A 19665-nucleotide genomic window follows, 5' to 3' on the forward strand; every position below is an offset into this window, starting at 1 on the left:
CATTCGGGTGGTGGTAACAAACACGAACGGAGGAGCCGAGATGAGCCGAACACGACGGGATGAGCCGAAGTGGGCCGAAGGCGAAGGGAAGAGACGAGCTCCGAATATTTTCGACATGTATATGTCAGACATGCTGATCCGAAAAATGATCCGATCCGTGACTCTTGATCCAATCCGTGAGTTTAGTGATCCGTTGCACCACTATGAGAACCTGACCTGGCTTTGGATTATGAGGCTGGAGTATACCCACTACAAAAAACTAGACTACACCACTGATTTCTACAGCCATGGCCATAAGTTTGGACACAAGTACCATGACGCTTGTGAATCTTAGAAAATACCACAAAATTGTCACTTACAATACAGTACACAACTCCTGAGAACTATATTAAGTTTCATATTTGAAAAAAACATCAAAAGAGTTTGGTGTCATTTTGTTATTCTTACCAAATTCGGTTGTGAAAGTACTGCATTTTTTTTGTTATTTTCTTCTAATATTATGTTTTGGGAACAAAGTTGTTCAAATTGTTGGAATTTATTGATAATATTATATCCCTTGTTGATTTGTTGAGTAATTAAACTGGTGCTGTCAAAAAATATTAGTTATGTTCTGTAACAGACATCAAAACAGACATAGTAAGTCATGCTGTGTCCAAACTTATGGTCATGGCTGTATGTGACCCTAAACTTCTTAACAGTAGTGTAAATGGTAAAATATCTTTAGTATGTGAAGCGCCCATTTGTTCCAGTTTCAGTAAGACCTGTGGGTGTTTAGATTTTCTTTTTTTGGAAAGTAAATAAAAGGAATTCAACTTCTGTCATCTCTGTTATGATGACTAATGGCTTTTCTGTGTCATACAAAACAGAAGACGTCTTGGAGTTCTTTTTACTTGTAGTCATGGTTGTTCTGTTTCCATAGAGTGCAGGATTCCATATTACAGTGAAAAATTAGTAAAAAAAAACAAACAAAAAAACCTGTGTCAGGAGCAAAGAAAAGCACCCAGAAACTGCTTCAGGATCAGCGGGTTAAATTTGTCCACAAGTCAAAACACAAATAACCGTGACGACGAGAAGCTCCTCCAGAACCGCTGATGCGTTAAACTCGGTTTCACAGCAGCTCTTTCTGAACAGGGTTTCCCCGGCTGTCAGTCAGCAGCTCTGGCAGGTGACCAGCCGCCGTCTGATCTAAATCCAGAGCTGCAGCTGACAGAGCTGCTGGGTGTTAGCTGCAGAGAGAGCTTCGAGCTTGGAGGTCGACCCGCTCTGCAGAGGATTTAGGTGAATCCTTCGACCGAACACGTTCAGCTAGTCTGAATCAGTCCATCGCAGAAACACCAGCCCACGGGAAGGTCACATTCAGAGAGCAGGAGACCGGCTGGGAGCTGAGAAAGAGCATATCTGATCATCAGTTATGTCGGTACGGTTTAGATACTTCAAATCCTACCGCTCTAAACTCCTCAATAAAGAATTCAGCACAATGGAAGGAAACTCTACAGGACTGAGAATTAGCTATGAGGGAAGAGATTTGATAGTTTATTACTAATCATGCTCTGGAAATAAAACATTAATATTTTAAGGGTGCTTTCACACATACACACGTGGACAAAATTGTTGGTACCCCTCAGTTAAAGAAGGAAAAACCCACAATTCTCACTGAAATCACTTGAAACTCACAAAAGTAACAATAAATAAAAATTTATTGAAAATTAAATAATCAAAATCAGCCATCACTTTTGAATTGTTGATTAACATAATTATTTAAAAAAACAAACTAATGAAATAGGGCTGGACAAAAATGATGGTACCCATAACTTAATATTTGTTGCACAACCTTTTGAGGCAATCACTGCAATTAAACGATTTCTGTATTTGTCAATGAGCGTTCTGCAGCTGTCAACAGGTATTTTGGCCCACTCCTCATGAGCAAACAGCTCCAGTTGTCTCAGGTTTGATGGGTGTCTTCTCCAAATGGCATGTTTCAGCTCCTTCCACATATGTTCAATGGGATTCAGATCTGGGCTCATAGAAGGCCACTTTAGAATAGTCCAACGCTTTTCTCTCAGCCATTCTTGGGTGTTTTTGGCTGTGTGTTTTGGATCGTTGTCCTGTTGGAAGACCCATGACCTGCAACTGAGACCAAGCTTTCTGACACTAGGCAGCACATTTCTCTCCAGAATGCCTTGATAGTCTTCAGATTTCATCGTACCTTGCACACTTTCAAGACACCCTGTGCCAGATGCAGCAAAGCAGCCCCAAAACATTACTGAGCCTCCTCCATGTTTCACCGTAGGGACAGTGTTCTTTTCTTCGTATGCTTGGTTTTTGAGTCTATGAACATAGAGTTGATGTGCCTTACCAAAAAGCTCCAGTTTGGTCTCATCTGTCCAAAGGACATTCTCCCAGAAGCTTTGTGGCTTGTCAACATGCATTTTTGCAAATTCCAGTCTGGCTTTTTTATGAGTTTTTTTCAGCAGTGGTGTCCTCCTTGGTCGTCTCCCATGAAGTCCACTTTGGCTCAAACAACGACGAAGGGTGCCATCTGACACTGATGTACCTTGGCCTTGGAGTTCACCTTTAATTTCTTTGGAGGTTGCTCTAGGCTCTTTGGATACAATTCCAACGATCCGTCTCTTCAATTTGTCATCAATTTTCCTCTTGCGGCCACGTCCAGGGAGGTTGGCTACTGTCCCGTGAGTCTTGAACTTCTGAATAATATGAGCCACTGTTGTCACAGGAACTTCAAGCTGTTTAGAGATGGTCTTATAGCCTTTACCTTTAAGATGTTTGTCTATAATTTTTTTTCGGATGTCCTGGGACAATTCTCTCCTTCGCTTTCTGTTGTCCATGTTCAGTGTGGTACACACCTTTTCACCAAACAGCAGGGTGACTACTTGTCTCCCTTTAAATAGACAGACTGACTGATTATGAGTTTGGAAACACCTGTGATGTCAATTCAATGACACACCTGAGTTAATCATGTCACTCTGGTCAAATAGTTTTCAATCTTTTATAGAGGTACCATCATTTTTGTCCAGGCCTGTTTCATTAGTTTGTTTTTTTAAATAATTATGTTAATCAACAATTCAAAAGTGATGGCTGTTTTTGATTATTTAATTTTCAATAAATTTTTATTTATTGTTACTTTTGTGAGTTTCAAGTGATTTCAGTGAGAATTGTGGGTTTTCCTTCTTTAACTGAGGGGTACCAACAATTTTGTCCACGTGTGTATGCCTTTTGGTCTGCTTAAAGCGGACTGGAGTCCGCAACATCAGCAAGTACGGTTCGTTTGGGCTGGTGTGAAAGCAGACCAGAAGTTTTTTGTGCGGACTAAAGAACCGGACCGAGACCACCTCTTGAAGGGGGTCCTCGCTTCTATGTGAACTCCAGTTCGGTTCGCTCCTGGTGAGAACACAAACCTGTCTCCATTCGGACTGGGTTGACGGCGCAGCAGACTTTTTGGTCTACGGGAGCTGCCGTAGCAACCTGCACAGGGAATTTTGGGATAACGATAACGTCTTGCAATGCATCTTCTCCATGCCAAAAACAACTGTGTAATGTTCTCGTACCGAATGCGAGCTTCATGCTGGAACAACAGCAGTATTTGTGCTTGCTGCATAAAGCAATGATACGAATATATGGCAACAACAACGAACAGGATAGTTCATTGTTTACGAATAAACCTCGATCCATGGAATAAACACAGCCTGTTGTTTTCTTCCAGGATTTTTCCCTCTTCACATGCTGCGCCAATCAGCGTTCAACTACATCATCTAAAACATCTTATTTTTGTGAACAGCGCCGCCAAACGACTGGGGGGAGATATAACATTCATCGTGGTTGGTTCAACTGCGAAAACACTGATATGAATGCGAACCGAATCAGTTGAAATTAGCAACATTGTAACAACTTTTGGGTCCAAACGAACCACTCTAACGGACTAACAGGTGTGAAAGCACCCTAAGATAAACCAGGAAACTACTTCATTCAGTCTGCCTTCTGTGCAGTGTTTTAAGGTGCTTTATTCCCCCCCCCCCCCCCCCCCCCCAATTCTTTATTTTCAAAGGCTAACAAATTTCAAGAACATTCAACCCTAGTTTTTAAACAAGGATTCAGCATGTAGAGCACATCTTGAATGTCATTATTCATTTTTTCTGATACAATTTCAAACAAAAAACTATTTTACAAAGTCAACAGGGGGACTTACATTGACACAAGTGCTCAGAAACGGGGTGCTTTTCTTGCTTTGTCCATTATGAGAAATAACAATTAATACATGTTCCCTTTTTGAACAAAGAAGGCCAGGCAGTAGTTCATTCTTTCAGCTTTCTCAAAGGAAAGGATGCACAAATTTGTCATGTTCGTTTCGTCAACAATTTCCTTTTTTGTGTGGAAATCAGGTGCCACCCAGTGCTTAGCTATGCTTTTTTTTCAGCAGATATTTGAATTTGCTTTTATTCATTCTCATTATTGTTTATATATGAGAAACTGTGCAATATCAACAGAATCCATACAATATCAGCATTTTTTACTATGTTGTTCAACTGCTGCACTATTACTGTTCAACATCTATATAGTTCTACATATATAATAATCCTATGCAATATATTATTATTTCCCATATTAAGAGTAATCATTCGATATCTGGATTTTTACATGTAGAAGAATTTGTACAATATGAACAGTACTTCCGTATATGTCTTGTTTATTTTAGATTTTTAATTTTGCTGCTGTAAGCCTGCAGATTTCCCCGTCATCGACTTTATTCAGTTTTACCTTATTGGCATGTTAAAGTTGAACTATGAACTATATCTTTTGTGCAACATTTCATAATTCCATCTTTAATACCATTTACATTGATTGTACTATCTTTTGTCATCTTAAATATTTTGTCTTCTTCAGCTTTTTTGGTGCATTAGTCTCCAAATACAACATCTTTATATTTCTGTGCCCTTTGTTTGCTTGTAATGTGCCATTTACAAAAAGTCTGATTGACTGGTTGATTATAAAGTGTTTAATACTAGGCATAATTTTCTTAATTCATCATTTTTAAGGTCCTATCATAATTTAAAAAAACAAAACACACACACACTGCACTGTGTATCGACTAAAGATGGTGAAAAAAAAGCAATCATAAAAACCTCTAGAATACCAATACAGACAATCATCCAGTCTGCGTTCAGCTTCATATACATAAAACTGCTATATTCATGAAACATCATAACTGTTACAGCATCACATGTTCATACGTCGCACCAGAACCCGAAGCCCAGTGGATCACTTCATTGTGGTTATTTATAAAAAGACAGCATCTATCTTAATTAATCAGCGATTAATGCAGCAGCAGCAAGCGCTTTCTGACCCAATTCCAACATATCCTCATGCTGGGCCAACAGGTGCAGCTAAAATGCTGCTGATGGATTATGGAGCTGAATTATCTTTGGCTTTGTGTCGACTTTTTCCTCCATTAATGATAGCCCTTGGTACAACTATGACTGCTGAGTGAACTATACAGTGTTCATCTTCTCCTGTAGCCTAAATATATGTGTGTTTAAAGTTGCAAACGGGGAGTTTTGTGAACTTTTCTGTTTCAATGTGACAACTATTTGAGAGAAATCGTTAGACATGAAGGGATTTTGTTCAGACAAAGCCTATGTGATGGTTTCTGTTTTCAGAGAATTAAAACTAGCTGGTTAATGCTAGGAGGAGACTGCGGTTGAAAGAATTCAATACTGGCTGCTGGTAGAAGGCTGGATGTAGACTGTGGTCAACCCTGAGAGCTTTTCAGGGGTTCTGTGGGATAGTGCAAGTAAGCAAGTACAACATTTCATCAGTAACAATGAGAAAATTGTTCAATAGTGTCACTGAAATGCATCAGATGCAAACAGGCAGAAAAGTAAATAATGAAAACACAAAATCCAAGGCCTTCATCACTTTCCATGTACCTTCAGGTATAATCTTGGCACATATTTTAACATGTACCAAGGTGACATCATTCCTTTGTCCTTATTTTTTCTCATTCACGTGTGTGATTTGTGTCAAATGTAAACTTTAAAATTCTTACTTGAGTACCTTTATGAATATGCTAAATTGGTTAATTCAAAGGCTCCACAGTGGAGTAGTGGTTAGCACTTTGCCTTGCAGCAAGAAGATCCCTGGTTCGAATCCCGGGGTGGGCCTGGGATTTTTCTGCATGGAGTTTGCATGTTCTCCCTGTGCATGCGTGGGTTTTCTCCGGCACTCCGGCTTCCTCCCACAGTCCAAAAATATGCTGAGGTTAACTGATGACTCTAAATGGCCCGTAGATGTGAATGTGAGTGTGATTGTTCGTCTGTATATGTAGCCCTGTGACAGACTGGCGACCTGTCCAGGGTGTCCCCTGCCTTCACCCGAGTCAGCTGGGATGGCTCCAGCAACTCCTGCCGACCGTAGTGAGGATAAAGCGGTGTATAGAGAATGGATGGATGGGTTAAATTCAAAATAAATCTTTTGTCTTGTGGTCTTTACAACCATTTGAATCCCAAAACCTGCCAGCAGATTTGAAAACCCTGTTTTCTATTTTAAAAATTTACCAAAATGACATCAATTATAAGAGAGAAAAACCGTAAAAAACAGAAGAAAAAAAAAATCACAAGTCCCAGAAAAATGCCGCTGACATCAGGAAAAACAGGCAAAAAAATAAGCAAAAACTTGTGATATTTCTTCAAAACCACTTGATTCTTCATGTCTCATTCATAAATTCACCAAAAATAAACAGGTAAATGATTGCAGAAAGGACATTCTGTACTCCTCAGCTCCTCAGTGAAGCTATTCATGGCTGCTGCGACGAAGAGTCACATGACTAAAACTTCAGGGACTCTTCAACTGAGCTGAAGCACAGAGGAGACAAGCATGAAAACAAATTAAAAATGCAGGTAGTAAAACAACTAAAGTATCATATTATAGCATGACTACTTTTCCCCCCAGCATTGATAACACTTGTGGCCCCTCAAAAAATGTTTGCACGTCCAGATTTTGACATTTTTTAATAAAATAATCAGAGAAGTTCAATGTTTGATTTTTTATGATTTATGGCATTATTAGTGTCTCTTCTTGCGCATCATGGTCCTGTTTCCATAGAAGGGTCAGGACTTTAGGACTGCAGTGAAAAATGATCCCAGACTGAGTAACAATGAGATGGGAGCAAAGAAAAAAACACCCAGAAACTGCTGGAGTTTCAGTAAAAATAAAAAATAAAAAACCCCCACTGAAATCAGCTCTTCAAATGCTTTAGAAGTAATGAAAGTAATAAATGGGGATGCTGTATGTGATTGTTCTGGCTTGTAAAGATCAGCTAAAACGCCTCAACTATTATATGATTAACTATTTTCTCAACTTCTGTTGTTGTTGCCGATGTATGACGCTCCATTCACCATGCCACATTCCTTGTGTGTGTAAGCTCACCTGGCAATAAAGGCTTCTGATCTGAAAATTGTACAGTTTAGTTTGCAAGTCCTCTATAAAAGAAACATGATTTATAGCTGAATAGTTTCTTTTCATGAGTACATTTTGCAATTCAGAGCAGCAAAAAAATGCCAGAAACTACTTGAGAGCTCGGAGATAAAAGGTCACTAAAAACTGTCAAAAATGATCAATATCGACTGAAAACTGAACATCTTATTGCAATAAAAATTTGCTTCCAGCCTGAGCATGAAGGTGACCCAGCTCCTCCTTCTGAGGAACAGCGGACAGTTACACCCACAGCAAATCACCAGTCGTCGCGTTGTAAACACTGGTTAGTGTAAGCGTTTAACAATCACCAAATGTTTTTACAGTCAGTACAGTCCATTCATCGCTGCTCTTACTCCATCTGCCCGGTTGTAATTCAGCAGAATTTTCAATGAAGACGAAAGAAGAAGAAAAATAAAAAACTTGAGTCTAAACTCGCCCTCGGAGAAGAGGTGTGTGTATTTGTGTGTGTCAGAGGAAAGAGAACAAGAAATGGAAAGCAAGGGAACAAGTATGTGTGTGTGTGTCCTGGCTGTCACTTCGTGTTGGAGTTCATTATGCGTGTGGGAAGGAGCGCCGAAGTCTGTGAAATTCTAGTGGCAATGTACTGTGGTGTGCTGTGTTTATGACAGCGCTGGGGCGTGCTGGTGACAAGCACATAGCCAGGCGAGCAGGCATGGGAGACCTCAGTGTGTGTGTGTGTGTGTGTGTGTGTGTGTGTGTGTGTGTGTGTGTGTGTGGTGTGTGTGTGTGTGTGCACGTGCGCATTGCGTGCGTGCGTGCGTGCACGTGTCTGTGTGTGCAAACAGAACGCACTCGGGCCAAAACATTCCCAACGCCCCTTCATGTACGCCCCACAAACAGCCTCACAGGGGAGCCGCTGCATTTCCGATGCTCTGCTGCCCCCGTCTGCCGGGCGGCGGTGGCGGCGGCACCCGGCTGTCTGCAGGCCTGACGGCGTGCCAGCATATTGAGGTTATATGTGACATTGGAGTGACAGAGCTGCAGCGGCTCAAGTCACCAGGTACTGTATTAAATCAGGAGCCTCCCGCCGATGCCACAGCCGATAACATCATCGCCGAGCGCCGCACCATGCCGGCCGCATCATCGGACAGCGCCGGACAAATGAATGTGTGTCATCGGGCTGAGCGGAGGCGTGACTCATGCAAAAGGAGAGAGCAGACAGCTTCATCATAACAGGCTGGGAGTGCATGCAGAGGGATTGTGAGTTTTTTTTTTTTTTTTAACTGAAACCTGCAACCCGCCGAGGCTCGCTTTTGGTGGCAATTAAAACACAAAAACAAAAAAATAAAACAAAACACGCCCTGGCCAGCTCTTTGTCTGCTCAGATCGGAGCCATCAGGCCTCTTTGTCTCCAGGGTGGCTGTGTTCTCCTCTCAAAATAAACCTACTTACATAATGAATCGGCAGCAGCGGTGGCGGCGGCGGCCTGTGAACGCGAGCAGGGGAGTTTTCCGACTCAGTAGTTGCAGCAGAAGCGAGATGACGCCCGGTCCTCTCACTCTCCTTTCCTGCAGTCATGTCCTTCCTCTGCTGACGGCCTCATGTTCTACTTTTATCAGGACATTTTGTTACTGCAACAGTGACTGATGACCTCCAGCGTCGATGTCCAGCACTGTGCACATGTACGGTACCACAGACATGCTGAAGAAAGCCCTTGATATTTCTGTGTGTTAGCATGACAAGCTTCTGTTTAAACCCTCTAACCCTAACATCCGCAGGCAAGTTGTCTCTTAAAAAATTTGCAAAAAAATCTGCAAAATTCCACAATTTATGAGAGTTACAAACTGTAAAAGCAGAAATAACTGTTTGATTTTGAACTTTCCCATTGTTCTTGAACTAATCCCGTAGTTCTGTCAGGAAAATTAACCAAATCACAGCTTAAAATCATTTTAAAATCACCTTATTCTACATATCTCATTCAAAATTTCCCATACATTAACCAAAAATTGCAACAACAAAATTCTGCGCTTTTTAGAGCAACTGAGAAACCAAATATTTAGAGTTGTTGGCTGAACTGCAGGCAGTGTTTTCCCAGAGCAGACCAAAGATATCAGAGATTGTGGATAAAATCAAACATCAATACAACAGTAAAATAAATGCTGCATAGCTAAAACACAGTAAACAGAAGAGAAGCTCATGGAAAATGCATTCAGCATGGTGAAACATCTTTGTAAAGTTGTTGTGCACAGTTGTGTATAAAACTGTGAGTTTGTAGAGATTGAAAAAAATGTAAGCAGTAAAACGGTTACAGTATTGGAGCTACTATTGTTCTCCAGTGTTGGAAACACCCGTAGGCAAATGGAAAAAAGTTGATTCCAGGTGTTATATTTTGTCACATAACTTTTTTCCCTCTTTTTGAAGGATTTATGTCATAACTGTGTCATACTGCATTAAAGACTTCTCTCTCCTTGTAGTCATAGTTGTGCAGGACCTTACAATGCAGTGCAAAATGTTCAAATGTGACAGGAGCATAAAAAACAGAAACTGCTCAGTGTTCAGAGGGTTAATACAATAAAGACTGTAAAACCGAAGCTAATATGACGTTTTCTTGTAGACAACTTGTACTATTTGTGAAACAAAACAGTGCTGATGTCAAGTTACCAGCCATTGTGCCAAAGTGCTTTGTATTTATTTAAAAAAAAAAAAAAGCATATGATTGGCAATTTGAATTAACTTAAGAAGTTTGAATATTGGGGTAAGAGTCCATAGTGTGCTTTTACATATTTGGGATTGAAACACGACAAAAATTACATAAAATACTACTTTAATTGACAATAAAACATATTAAGGCTAAGATTCTACAAGTATGGAAATGAATTTGAGCAATGTAATAATGAGTCTAAGACTTTTCTGTACTATTACAGTACTCAACTAATTCAAACTAAAGTTATCAATCTACAAAAAGCTAATAATAATAATAATAATTTAACAAATTTAAGGACTGCTTGGATCCTGAATGAACAAGGATTGATTTCAACTCCAATTTTGAGCAATACTAATATCAACAAGAAAAGTGTTTTATAGAGTGCTTGATGGTTTAACTTTAATGCAAAACCACAATGAAGAATGAGAAGCAAAGTTCAGCTGCATGAACAAACTCCAACAAACATCCTCCCTGGCTCACAAATGATCTATAATCTCCCTGATACCAGAGTACCTGTGGGCCTTTATGTAAAGTAGGTAATTAAAAATGATAACTATCAATATTGACTGAAATGAAGCATTTACGGTGATTCATTTTTATGCCGTATCACCACCCCAGCCTGAATTGAAAGTGACTTCCCTTTCACAATAAAACACTTACATTTCACACCCCATGTTTTCTCTAAAAAGCAGACTTTTTGCCAAATTAAGATCGTTTACGATGTAAGATGAGCAGACAGCCCACATCAAGGTCAGGATATTTCAGCGTCTTCTGATATATCGAACATTCATAACTCAATCCTACGCAGACTCTTTTTAGAGAACTCTGACATTGTTGTTTCTCAGTGACGTCAATGCTCCGCTGCCAGCAATTATTCAGTATCATTCATGAATAAACTACAGCTCTTCTCTGTCCACTTTCATCTGTTTGATTAGTCACCCATCACTGTCAGATATAAAAATAATAACTATGTAGTGTACGCAGACATGCATGCATATACTGTATACATATGTTCATAAGCAGCTTATTTCATTATCCTTTAAATAATTATGTCAGCGCTCCTTGCACACTTGCATCTCTGCACTACCTCCATACAGTAGAGCTGCAACTGATACTGTCAATGAATCTGTCCGATATGTTCAGAATATGTCGGAAACTTGTGAAAATGTTTATTAGTGTTTGTATAACCTAAGATTGCAAATGTCTTGCTTTTGTCTAAATGCCAAAATATTCAGTTTACTGTCGTAGAGGAAGAAAGAAACCAGAAAGCATTCAAATTTAAGAAGCTGCAATTGGGAAAATTATACCTTTTCTTCCATAAAAAGTACTTAAAGTAATTACTTTACAATCAAAGCGGCTGCTGATGCATTTAACAGTTGACAGCCAACAATATACCCATGCTATATTCACATAAAATCCTGTCAAGAGTTACTGAATCCTGATATGGAAATACAACAGTTGTGTATCCCAAAATCTCCACGGGCAGATTTCAAAGGCATCTTATCTTAAAATAGAACAAAAAAAATCTTCAACATACGCTATTTATTAGAGTCAGGAATTGCATAAACAGAAAAAAAAATTGTTGGATATCCAACTTTTCTTGAACGAATCATATCTAACTTTTGGTTTTGTTGCAAAAGTCAACCAGACTACAGCTTAAAATTGTGAAATTTCATCAAAATCCCTTCATTCCTCACGCCGATTATAAAATCTTGCTAAAAGTAAGTCGTGTGCACACAACAAATTCTGTAAAAAATAAATTAAGTAATAGCTGCGATTAACAGTTACTTAAAAAAATTGAGACTTTTTGCTTGAACTGCAGGCAGGGTTTGCACAGAGCAGAGAGGAAATAAGTATGGAAATGAATGGAAAAATGTAAATAGTAAAATATCTATAGCATGTAGTATCGCTATTTTTCATTACGAGCAACAGCTGTGGGCACTTTGGAAAAGTTGTACATGGTGAATTTAGTTTTTTGCAATTTTTCTAAAACAATCCAAGAAATCCAAGTTTTATTTATTCTTTTTTTATAATTTTTGTCACAATAACTGTGTCATATTCCACCGAGGGCATTTTAAGTTCTACTTCTAGTCAGGGTTATGTTGTTTCCATCGAGGTGTAGGACTTTGGGGAGAAAAATGAGCCCACAGTGAAGAAAAATGTCCATCCATTCTCTATAAACCGCTTTATCCTCACTAGGGGCGTGAGGCGTGCTGGAGCCTATCCCAGCTGACTCGGGTGGAGGCAGGGGACACCCTGGACAGGTCGCCAGTCCCCACAGTGAAGAAAAATGTGACAAAAGCAAATAAACACTCAGAAAGTGTTTGGATTTGAGGCGGATGAAGTACATGAAGCAAAATAGTGGCAAAACAGAATAAATGCTGAACTTAAAAGTGCCAGATATCAGCAAAAAAACAATCATCAGCCATCAGGATTTGTAAACATATCTGTAAAAACTCTGTCATCAGTCAAACTGCGTCTGAAATCAGATGTTGACACGTTTTTATTCCTCAGCACAGAAGGTAATGGGAGACTGGGGTCAACGCCTCGGAGGAAGCGCATCTCAACCGGTTTGAACTCTGTTTACTCTCTAAGCCACGTACGACGGCGTGTAATCCAATCCAAGGCTCTACAGGGAAGCGAGACCCCCCGCCAGTGTGTGGTCAAAGTGGATTATAATACAATGATACTGACACACACACATAATGTCTGAGATTCAGTATCATGTCTGCAGAGTTTCAGCTGCAGCATTTCACCTCCTCGTGTTGTTCAGGAGCATTTCAGCTATAACTCCACATCTGTCCCTGTTTTGCCCCACTACTTTTTTCCATGTCCTGTCCTTTAAATAATCTCATTTATTCCATTTTTTTAGTAATGAGAAACTAGGACAAACTGTTTTTGTTCCCTGTTTTTACAGCAAGTGGGTTTTAATGTTGTTGTTCACGTGGAATATTTAATTTATGTTTATCGGGCAGATCGCTGCCTGCGGTAACAGAAGTACGTTTCCTGGCATTTGAATTGTCATAAAGTTTCGCTGTAAACATGGAAGAGATTACATGTGGTCAGAGAGGCAACAAGACCAACTCTGGGTGAGCTGCAGGACGTATGGAAGACTTTGTGCCTCTTACCTGCAGATATTTAATTACACAGAGTTTACAACTAAAATTTCAAAACCATAAGTTCATAGATGGTGAAGCAAGCTACTAAAGTCTTCTTTTCACTAAATTAGAACTTCTTTTACTTAATTTAACCAGCAAAGAGCCTCACTGAGATTTAAAATGTCTACTAGTGTCCTGACCAAGAATTAATGTGCATTACGGTCACACGATTTAGGGTTTCTCTTTCTACTCCTTAAGAAAGTCTGAGTAGAGAAGTACATCCTGAAATTGTGCGCAAAAGGCGACCAAGATAAGCTCTTAAGATAGTTTGCTGCAATTATCTCACTATTTTTTAATCCTCTGACATCCAAAACCTGCCAGATAAGAGTACAAGAGGCTTGTTTTTACAAAATCAGCAAAATTACACCATGTATCAAAGCTAGAATCTGGAAAAACAGAGAAGTGTCCAGTTTTTTGAGAAACTTAATCCAATGTAAGCTTAAAATTGTGGTATTTCGTCAAAACTTCCTGAATCACACGGTCTCATTTCAATATTGGCCAAAAAACTAAACTGTGCGCAGTACCACGATTCCGTAAATAATGGAAAATTCTCCACTTCTCAGTGCCAACCGGGTGACATTACTTAACTAGCTGCAACCAACAGTCGTGTGACAAACATTCAGGGAGTTTTCAGCTGAACTGCAGGAAGTGTTTACAGAGAGCAGAACATAAAATGATAAAAATCTAAGTGGAAAAATATCTAAAAAGTTTTTTCTGTGTTGGTAACACCTGTGGGCTCTTGGGAAATGTACATATTTATGTCGAGTTTATTCAGTTTTTGCACAACAGATAACCACAGGAATTCAACTTTAGTTTTTGCTTTATCACAATTTATGGCATTATATCTGTGTCACACCGTACAGAAGACATTTGAGTTCTATCTCCTCCTTCACGGTTGTTCCGTTTCCATAGAGGTGCAGGACTTCTAATTACGTTGAAAAATGAACAAACAGTGACTAAAGGTGTCACAGAAGTACTGCTTTCCCTTCCAGGCTGTGCTACATTCCTGTTAATGTACACATCTTTGCATCAAATGCAGGCTTTAAATAAGTTTCTCGTGAATCACACCTTCTCCCAGAGGCAAAATTAAATAAATTGCACTCAAAACTTCATATTTGCTCAACATCGACTTATCAGTGGACGCTGCAATTCACTGACGTTTCTGAAATGTATTACATGCAGACTGCAGAAGCTTCCAGCAGTTCAGACAGACCAAAAATTACTTTGATGAGAGTTAAATTAAGTGCTCTAATCTCAGATTTACCACAACTGAAACCGACTGATTTTATTTACATGACCAGAGCATTAAAAATGTCAATATGACAGTCAATCATGTTCATTTAATTGTGGAAAGCCAACAATATGATTAATAGTTATTTAATTGTGCAACTCTGAATGGCTGTGTTTCAATTAGCATTATTAATAACTCACTGCACAGGTTAAAATAACGTGATAAATCCCTCAAATCTGTGCGTGATTAAATCTAGCGCACCCACAGATGCAGGCAATACTGTAAAGCCTCGATTTATATTTAGAAAATGATGAATCACTGTCATATTCAAATTAAACTGCAGTATTGAAAGATGAAATAAATATATTACCACTGGTTGGGACTTGGGAAACGTATATTACTCTCTTGTGGTAATCCAGCCCCTTTTAAAAACATATATCCACTCCAGTTTCTAGTAAACTATACAAAATATTAAAATTGTTCAATTCTAATGCTCTCTCACAGTAGATGTTTGTCTCCACATGTCTGTGACTTATTTTAGCTTATTATTTTTTAATTGTGCTGTCAGACAGACGAATCTAATCAGATTAGAGGTGGTTTAAAAAGTTTCTACACCATTTTTATCACAGTGATAACTCTTAAAACGAAACACAGCTTAAAACTACCATCACCAAAGGGTGTGTAAAGTGTGAAGGGTTAAAACCCAAGGTGTAAATTCTGCATGAGAGGATTATTGCGATTTATGCTTCGCGCTTGAAGGAAGTGAGAAGTCAACAGGTAAGAGGTGACACTTTGACACAGACCATGCAGAAATCCAGATTACAGTGGGGAAGCTGCCCATGATGGCAGATCAAACTAAGTGCAGCAGCGTTCAGCTGTGGGCTGAAGGTGCGTTTCATCCCTGCTGCTTTCACTGGAACACGGTGACCTACCAGGAAAACAGGATTACTGGAGGTGTTTGGGTCAAACTCCATGTACGAGACAGTGTCTAACCCGTTTACAGCATAATGGGATTTTAAAGCGAGGATTCCACGACTGAGTAAAAACCGAGATGAGGCCGTGATGATGATGATGATGACCAAGAGATGATGGCAAAGTGAAGCCACAAACACCAGAGAGGACACAAATAGTTACTAATCTTAAAGGAGTGAAAATGTGACTCTTCTTACCCGTCTGTCTGAGGCGACCAGTCTGAATTCTTGTAGGAGTTTCCCAAAGATGGATCTGTGCGTCTTCCTAAAGGGATGAATGGTGCCCTAAAAATAAAACATCATAAAGAGTTACAACAACATTTAACAAGAGTGTGTGTATATATATATATATATATATATATATATATATATATATATATATATATATACACACACACATACACATACATATATAAGGTAGTTGCTGAATGAAGATGGATTGCAAATTTGTATTTTGTCCTTTAGCTTGAAGTATTTTCTATTTTTAAGGACGAGTACAAAAATATGGTTTTCACGAGGTAAACGGAGGACAGGCTTTGACACGAGTATATCGCTGATTATTTAATATCTGTTTATTGATATTATTTATTTTATTTGTAAATATGTACATAAATATCTACAGAGTGTGAACTGAGTGACAGATGTTAGAGATGGAGAAGTGGTCGGAGAAAATAAACTCATTCCTCGTCTTACTCCTTTTCAGATATGTTGGGTTTCTATTTTTTGCTTTGTTTTTTTGTTGGTTTTTTTTTGGTATTTTGAATATTTTGATTTGTTTTTGTGTCTTTTTTAACTCGCATGTCTGAAATAAAAACGTTCATTCATTCATTCATTTGACAAACTGGTATTTTCCCTTGACTTGTGTGGTTACTACAAAATGCATAACATACCCTTGAACTGGAAAACATCCAATCAATACTAGATAAAATGAGATGTCTAACTATTCAGTCTTCTAAAGCCATTCACTACCTCAAGTTAAAGGACAAAATACAAGATTAGGAATACAGAAACCCAGGATAAAACAACTCTGTTTAGCTGTCAGGGATTACATTTAGAAGAACTCAAGTACTGTCAGGTTCATTGAGTTTGTGACTGTAGAGCAGAGAAGGAGGTAAAGTTTGTCCTATGCTGCCACCAAGTGGTGTGGTATGGTATGACCCTCAGAAAAACTTTTTAACACATCTGCACGATTTCTGGGGAAAAAAATAAGGTGAGACAACCAAAGTGTCAGCTTAGCTCAGGGTAATTTCATTTTCTTAAATTTTAAGCTCTTAATTTGATCTTCAGAAGGACAAGACATACATGTATGGAATAAATTTCCTATCATAATTCAAGAGCATTTTAAATTGATTTGAGGGCAGCATTTATCGATTTCATTCTCAGATTTCGTGATATTGTCTCTCAGAATTCTGCTCTCACGCTCAAATTTGCTCTGTGCGTGCTCAAACTGTGTCCTCGCACTCGGTTACGATGAAAATTGCACAACACCGGTCCATTTTAGCAAGCCAACTGCTGTCCTGCTAGCTTCAGGATGGTGACATTGTTTTCTCCACCAGCACACCTCAAAGAGCAGTGTTCGATGCCGCTATTATTACACAATATAGCCATTTTGATGAGAAGCTCAGATGCTGTTGTATGTATTGAATGATATTTTATTCCAACAGTGGTCAAAAAAATAAAATAAATCACATTTATTACAGCCCCGGAGGTAGGGAGTGGATAAAACCTGTTGAAAGAGTGCCTGCCCGTATGCGACGCTCCTCGGAAAAACAGTGAACCCACCCGTATACAAACAGGGATAATGTGATTGGTCAAAGCTAGCCGGCCTTCTATTGGTTGACAGGGTTGATACACAAAAAAATCCGAGAGCAGAGCAGAGATCCGTGAGCACAAGTTCTGTGAGAGCAAGAGGAAGAGTTTGAGTTTCAGCGCAGGAAATCTCCGCGAGCAGCATCGTAACCGAGTGCGAGGACACAGTTTGAGCAAGCGCAGAGCAAATTTGAGCACGAGAGCAGAGTTCTGAGAGACAATATCACGAAATCTGAGAATGAAATCGATAAATGCTGCCCTCAAATCAATTTAAAATGCTCTTGAATTATGATAGGAAATGTATTCCATATACATGCTGCCCTTTTTGTTGTCAGAACAGTCCAGTCTGTCCATGTGATGATGTGATAATGTTTGCAGATTTTGAAAATTTGCTTTTATGTAAAGAGGGAAACAAAATATTTATCTCAAAACTTGTTTTAACATGCATCTCACCATAAGATGCAGTCGTGATATCATGCAGGTGAGATACTGTATGACTCACAAATTAGAAAAAGTATGTGCTTAGTGCCTGACAGAAACAATTGTTAGTGTTTTATTCACTGAAGTGTTTGCACAGAGACCTTAACATCAATGTAGTGTTTGCGAGTAATTCAAACACTACATTGATGTTAAGAGTAATGTGTGTCAAGAGAGATGCAGAGCTGTATTCAGGTTGTAACGACGACTGAATTTTCAGTAAAATAAAAAGAAATGCAAACATTTTGCAGTATTGATGTGCACCTAGAAATGCTACAATGGTCAAGTCAAGCAGTTTAATATAATGTTTACAATAAATATTTCACCAGCAATACAACCAGAAAAAGCAGAGCTTCAGACTGCAACCAAAATGGTTGCAATTGTGACATTGTTTATAAAGTGTGTGAGTTGAAATTTCAACTAGTCACATTTGTGCAAGTAAATGATGATCACTAAGTTGTTTTTGTATTACTTTTGTAACTTTGGTAGTCGTCTGTCCCTGCCTGCTGCATAAAACAAGCTGTTTAGTTGATGTGTTTTAAAAAGATGAAGTGATTTGTAGCTGATATTTCAAACCAAACTGAGGGAAGAGGAGATGGACAAAGAGAGGTTCAACTCAGAAACCTGAAGATCAGATCAGGTGGAGGCAGGAAGATACTGAACCACAAAGGAAAAAAGCAATTCATTCACTTACAACGGCTAACACAGAAGTAAGGCTGCAAAATTAAACGAACATTAATCACAAGAATGATTTCAGCTTCACACCAATACATGAACACCATCTACTCTGGCATCGTCGCTTAAAAATGTGGTCCACATGCACTGTTTTTCCCGCTCACAGAAAAAAATTCCTCGGATCCATCTGAAACGAATCTGACATGAAAGTGCCCAACTCTACTCTTTTTAAGGTCATTTTTGGTGGCACACCTGTCTGAGCACCACAGCCTGCAATGTGGGGCATTTAAGGAAAATCTGTAAATGTGGCGTCTATTGAAAAGCAGATGTTCAGCAAGTGATGTGTTTTGCCTTTTGACAAGGTAGGAGGTGCAACCAAATGAGAAAGTTGGTCACACACAAGTGAAAAAGTTAGTTTAGAGCCCTGAAAAGGGGTGTAAATTTGGATGCAAAGCATATCTGTTGTGCTGACACGCTGCAGAAGAACTGTAGAAATGTGCTCGTTTCCGGTATCAGCATGCAAAATCTCACTATCAACAAAGTGTTTAAATCTAAGATTTCCACAGTCAGCTGGTGTGATGCTAACATGAGCTCAGATCTCCAAAGGGACTATTTAACTTTCAGGTACATTTCAGTGTGCATGACATACTGAGGTTTAAGCAATGCTTCCCTAATGTGCCTCAAAAGCAGTTATGCTGAAGGCTCTGAACCGTCCTCCATTGTCAAGTTTCATTCCAATAGGAATGTATTTCCTCATTCATGACAATTCAGCATTAAAAGCACTACTGGACTGGTGAAAAGATAAAATATCAAATGATAAACTACATTGTTTCACTCTGTAACCCAGTAAAATCAGAGGACACTCACCAAGACGTAGGTGTCATGTTCGTGCTTCTTCCTGTGCATCGGGACATCTGCGAACAAAAACACACATCACAGCCAGGTTTAGCAAAAATTAATAAATAAATGTAAAAGGACATTTCTCCAGCTCTTTGCACAAAAGATAATTCCAGGTTACTACACTGTTTGCCCTATATTTTCAGTTCTGTTAATTAATTCCATCAGTAATATTAGCATTCTATTCACATGCCTTTTAAACCTCTGAAAGGTGATATGTAAATTAGTTAATCTGGGATCAATCATTTTGACTGACTGAGTTTGAACTTGTTTAAACGGTATGTTCACAGAAAA

The 19665-nt window shown here is 39.0% G+C and overlaps 1 protein-coding gene across 3 annotated transcripts in view; it reads right to left on the reverse strand.

Moving 5' to 3' along the window:
• slc30a6 (solute carrier family 30 member 6) overlaps window positions 1-19665 on the reverse strand; it is a 580472-nt gene that overhangs the window by 560233 nt on the left and 574 nt on the right. For all 3 annotated transcript variants that reach the window (XR_007947027.1, XR_007947026.1, XM_051959637.1), the window contains exons 2-3: window positions 19342-19388; window positions 15712-15798 (exon numbers count right to left, since the gene is read on the reverse strand). Coding sequence is in view for 1 of the 3 variants with exons in the window: in XM_051959637.1 (XP_051815597.1) it covers window positions 15712-15798; window positions 19342-19388 (134 nt within the window). In the remaining 2 variants the exon portion in view is untranslated. The remainder of the gene's footprint in view (window positions 1-15711; window positions 15799-19341; window positions 19389-19665) is intronic.

Source organism: Acanthochromis polyacanthus, chromosome 15 (genome assembly GCF_021347895.1).
Source record: "Acanthochromis polyacanthus isolate Apoly-LR-REF ecotype Palm Island chromosome 15, KAUST_Apoly_ChrSc, whole genome shotgun sequence".
In the NCBI taxonomy this organism is placed as follows: domain Eukaryota; kingdom Metazoa; phylum Chordata; class Actinopteri; family Pomacentridae; genus Acanthochromis; species Acanthochromis polyacanthus.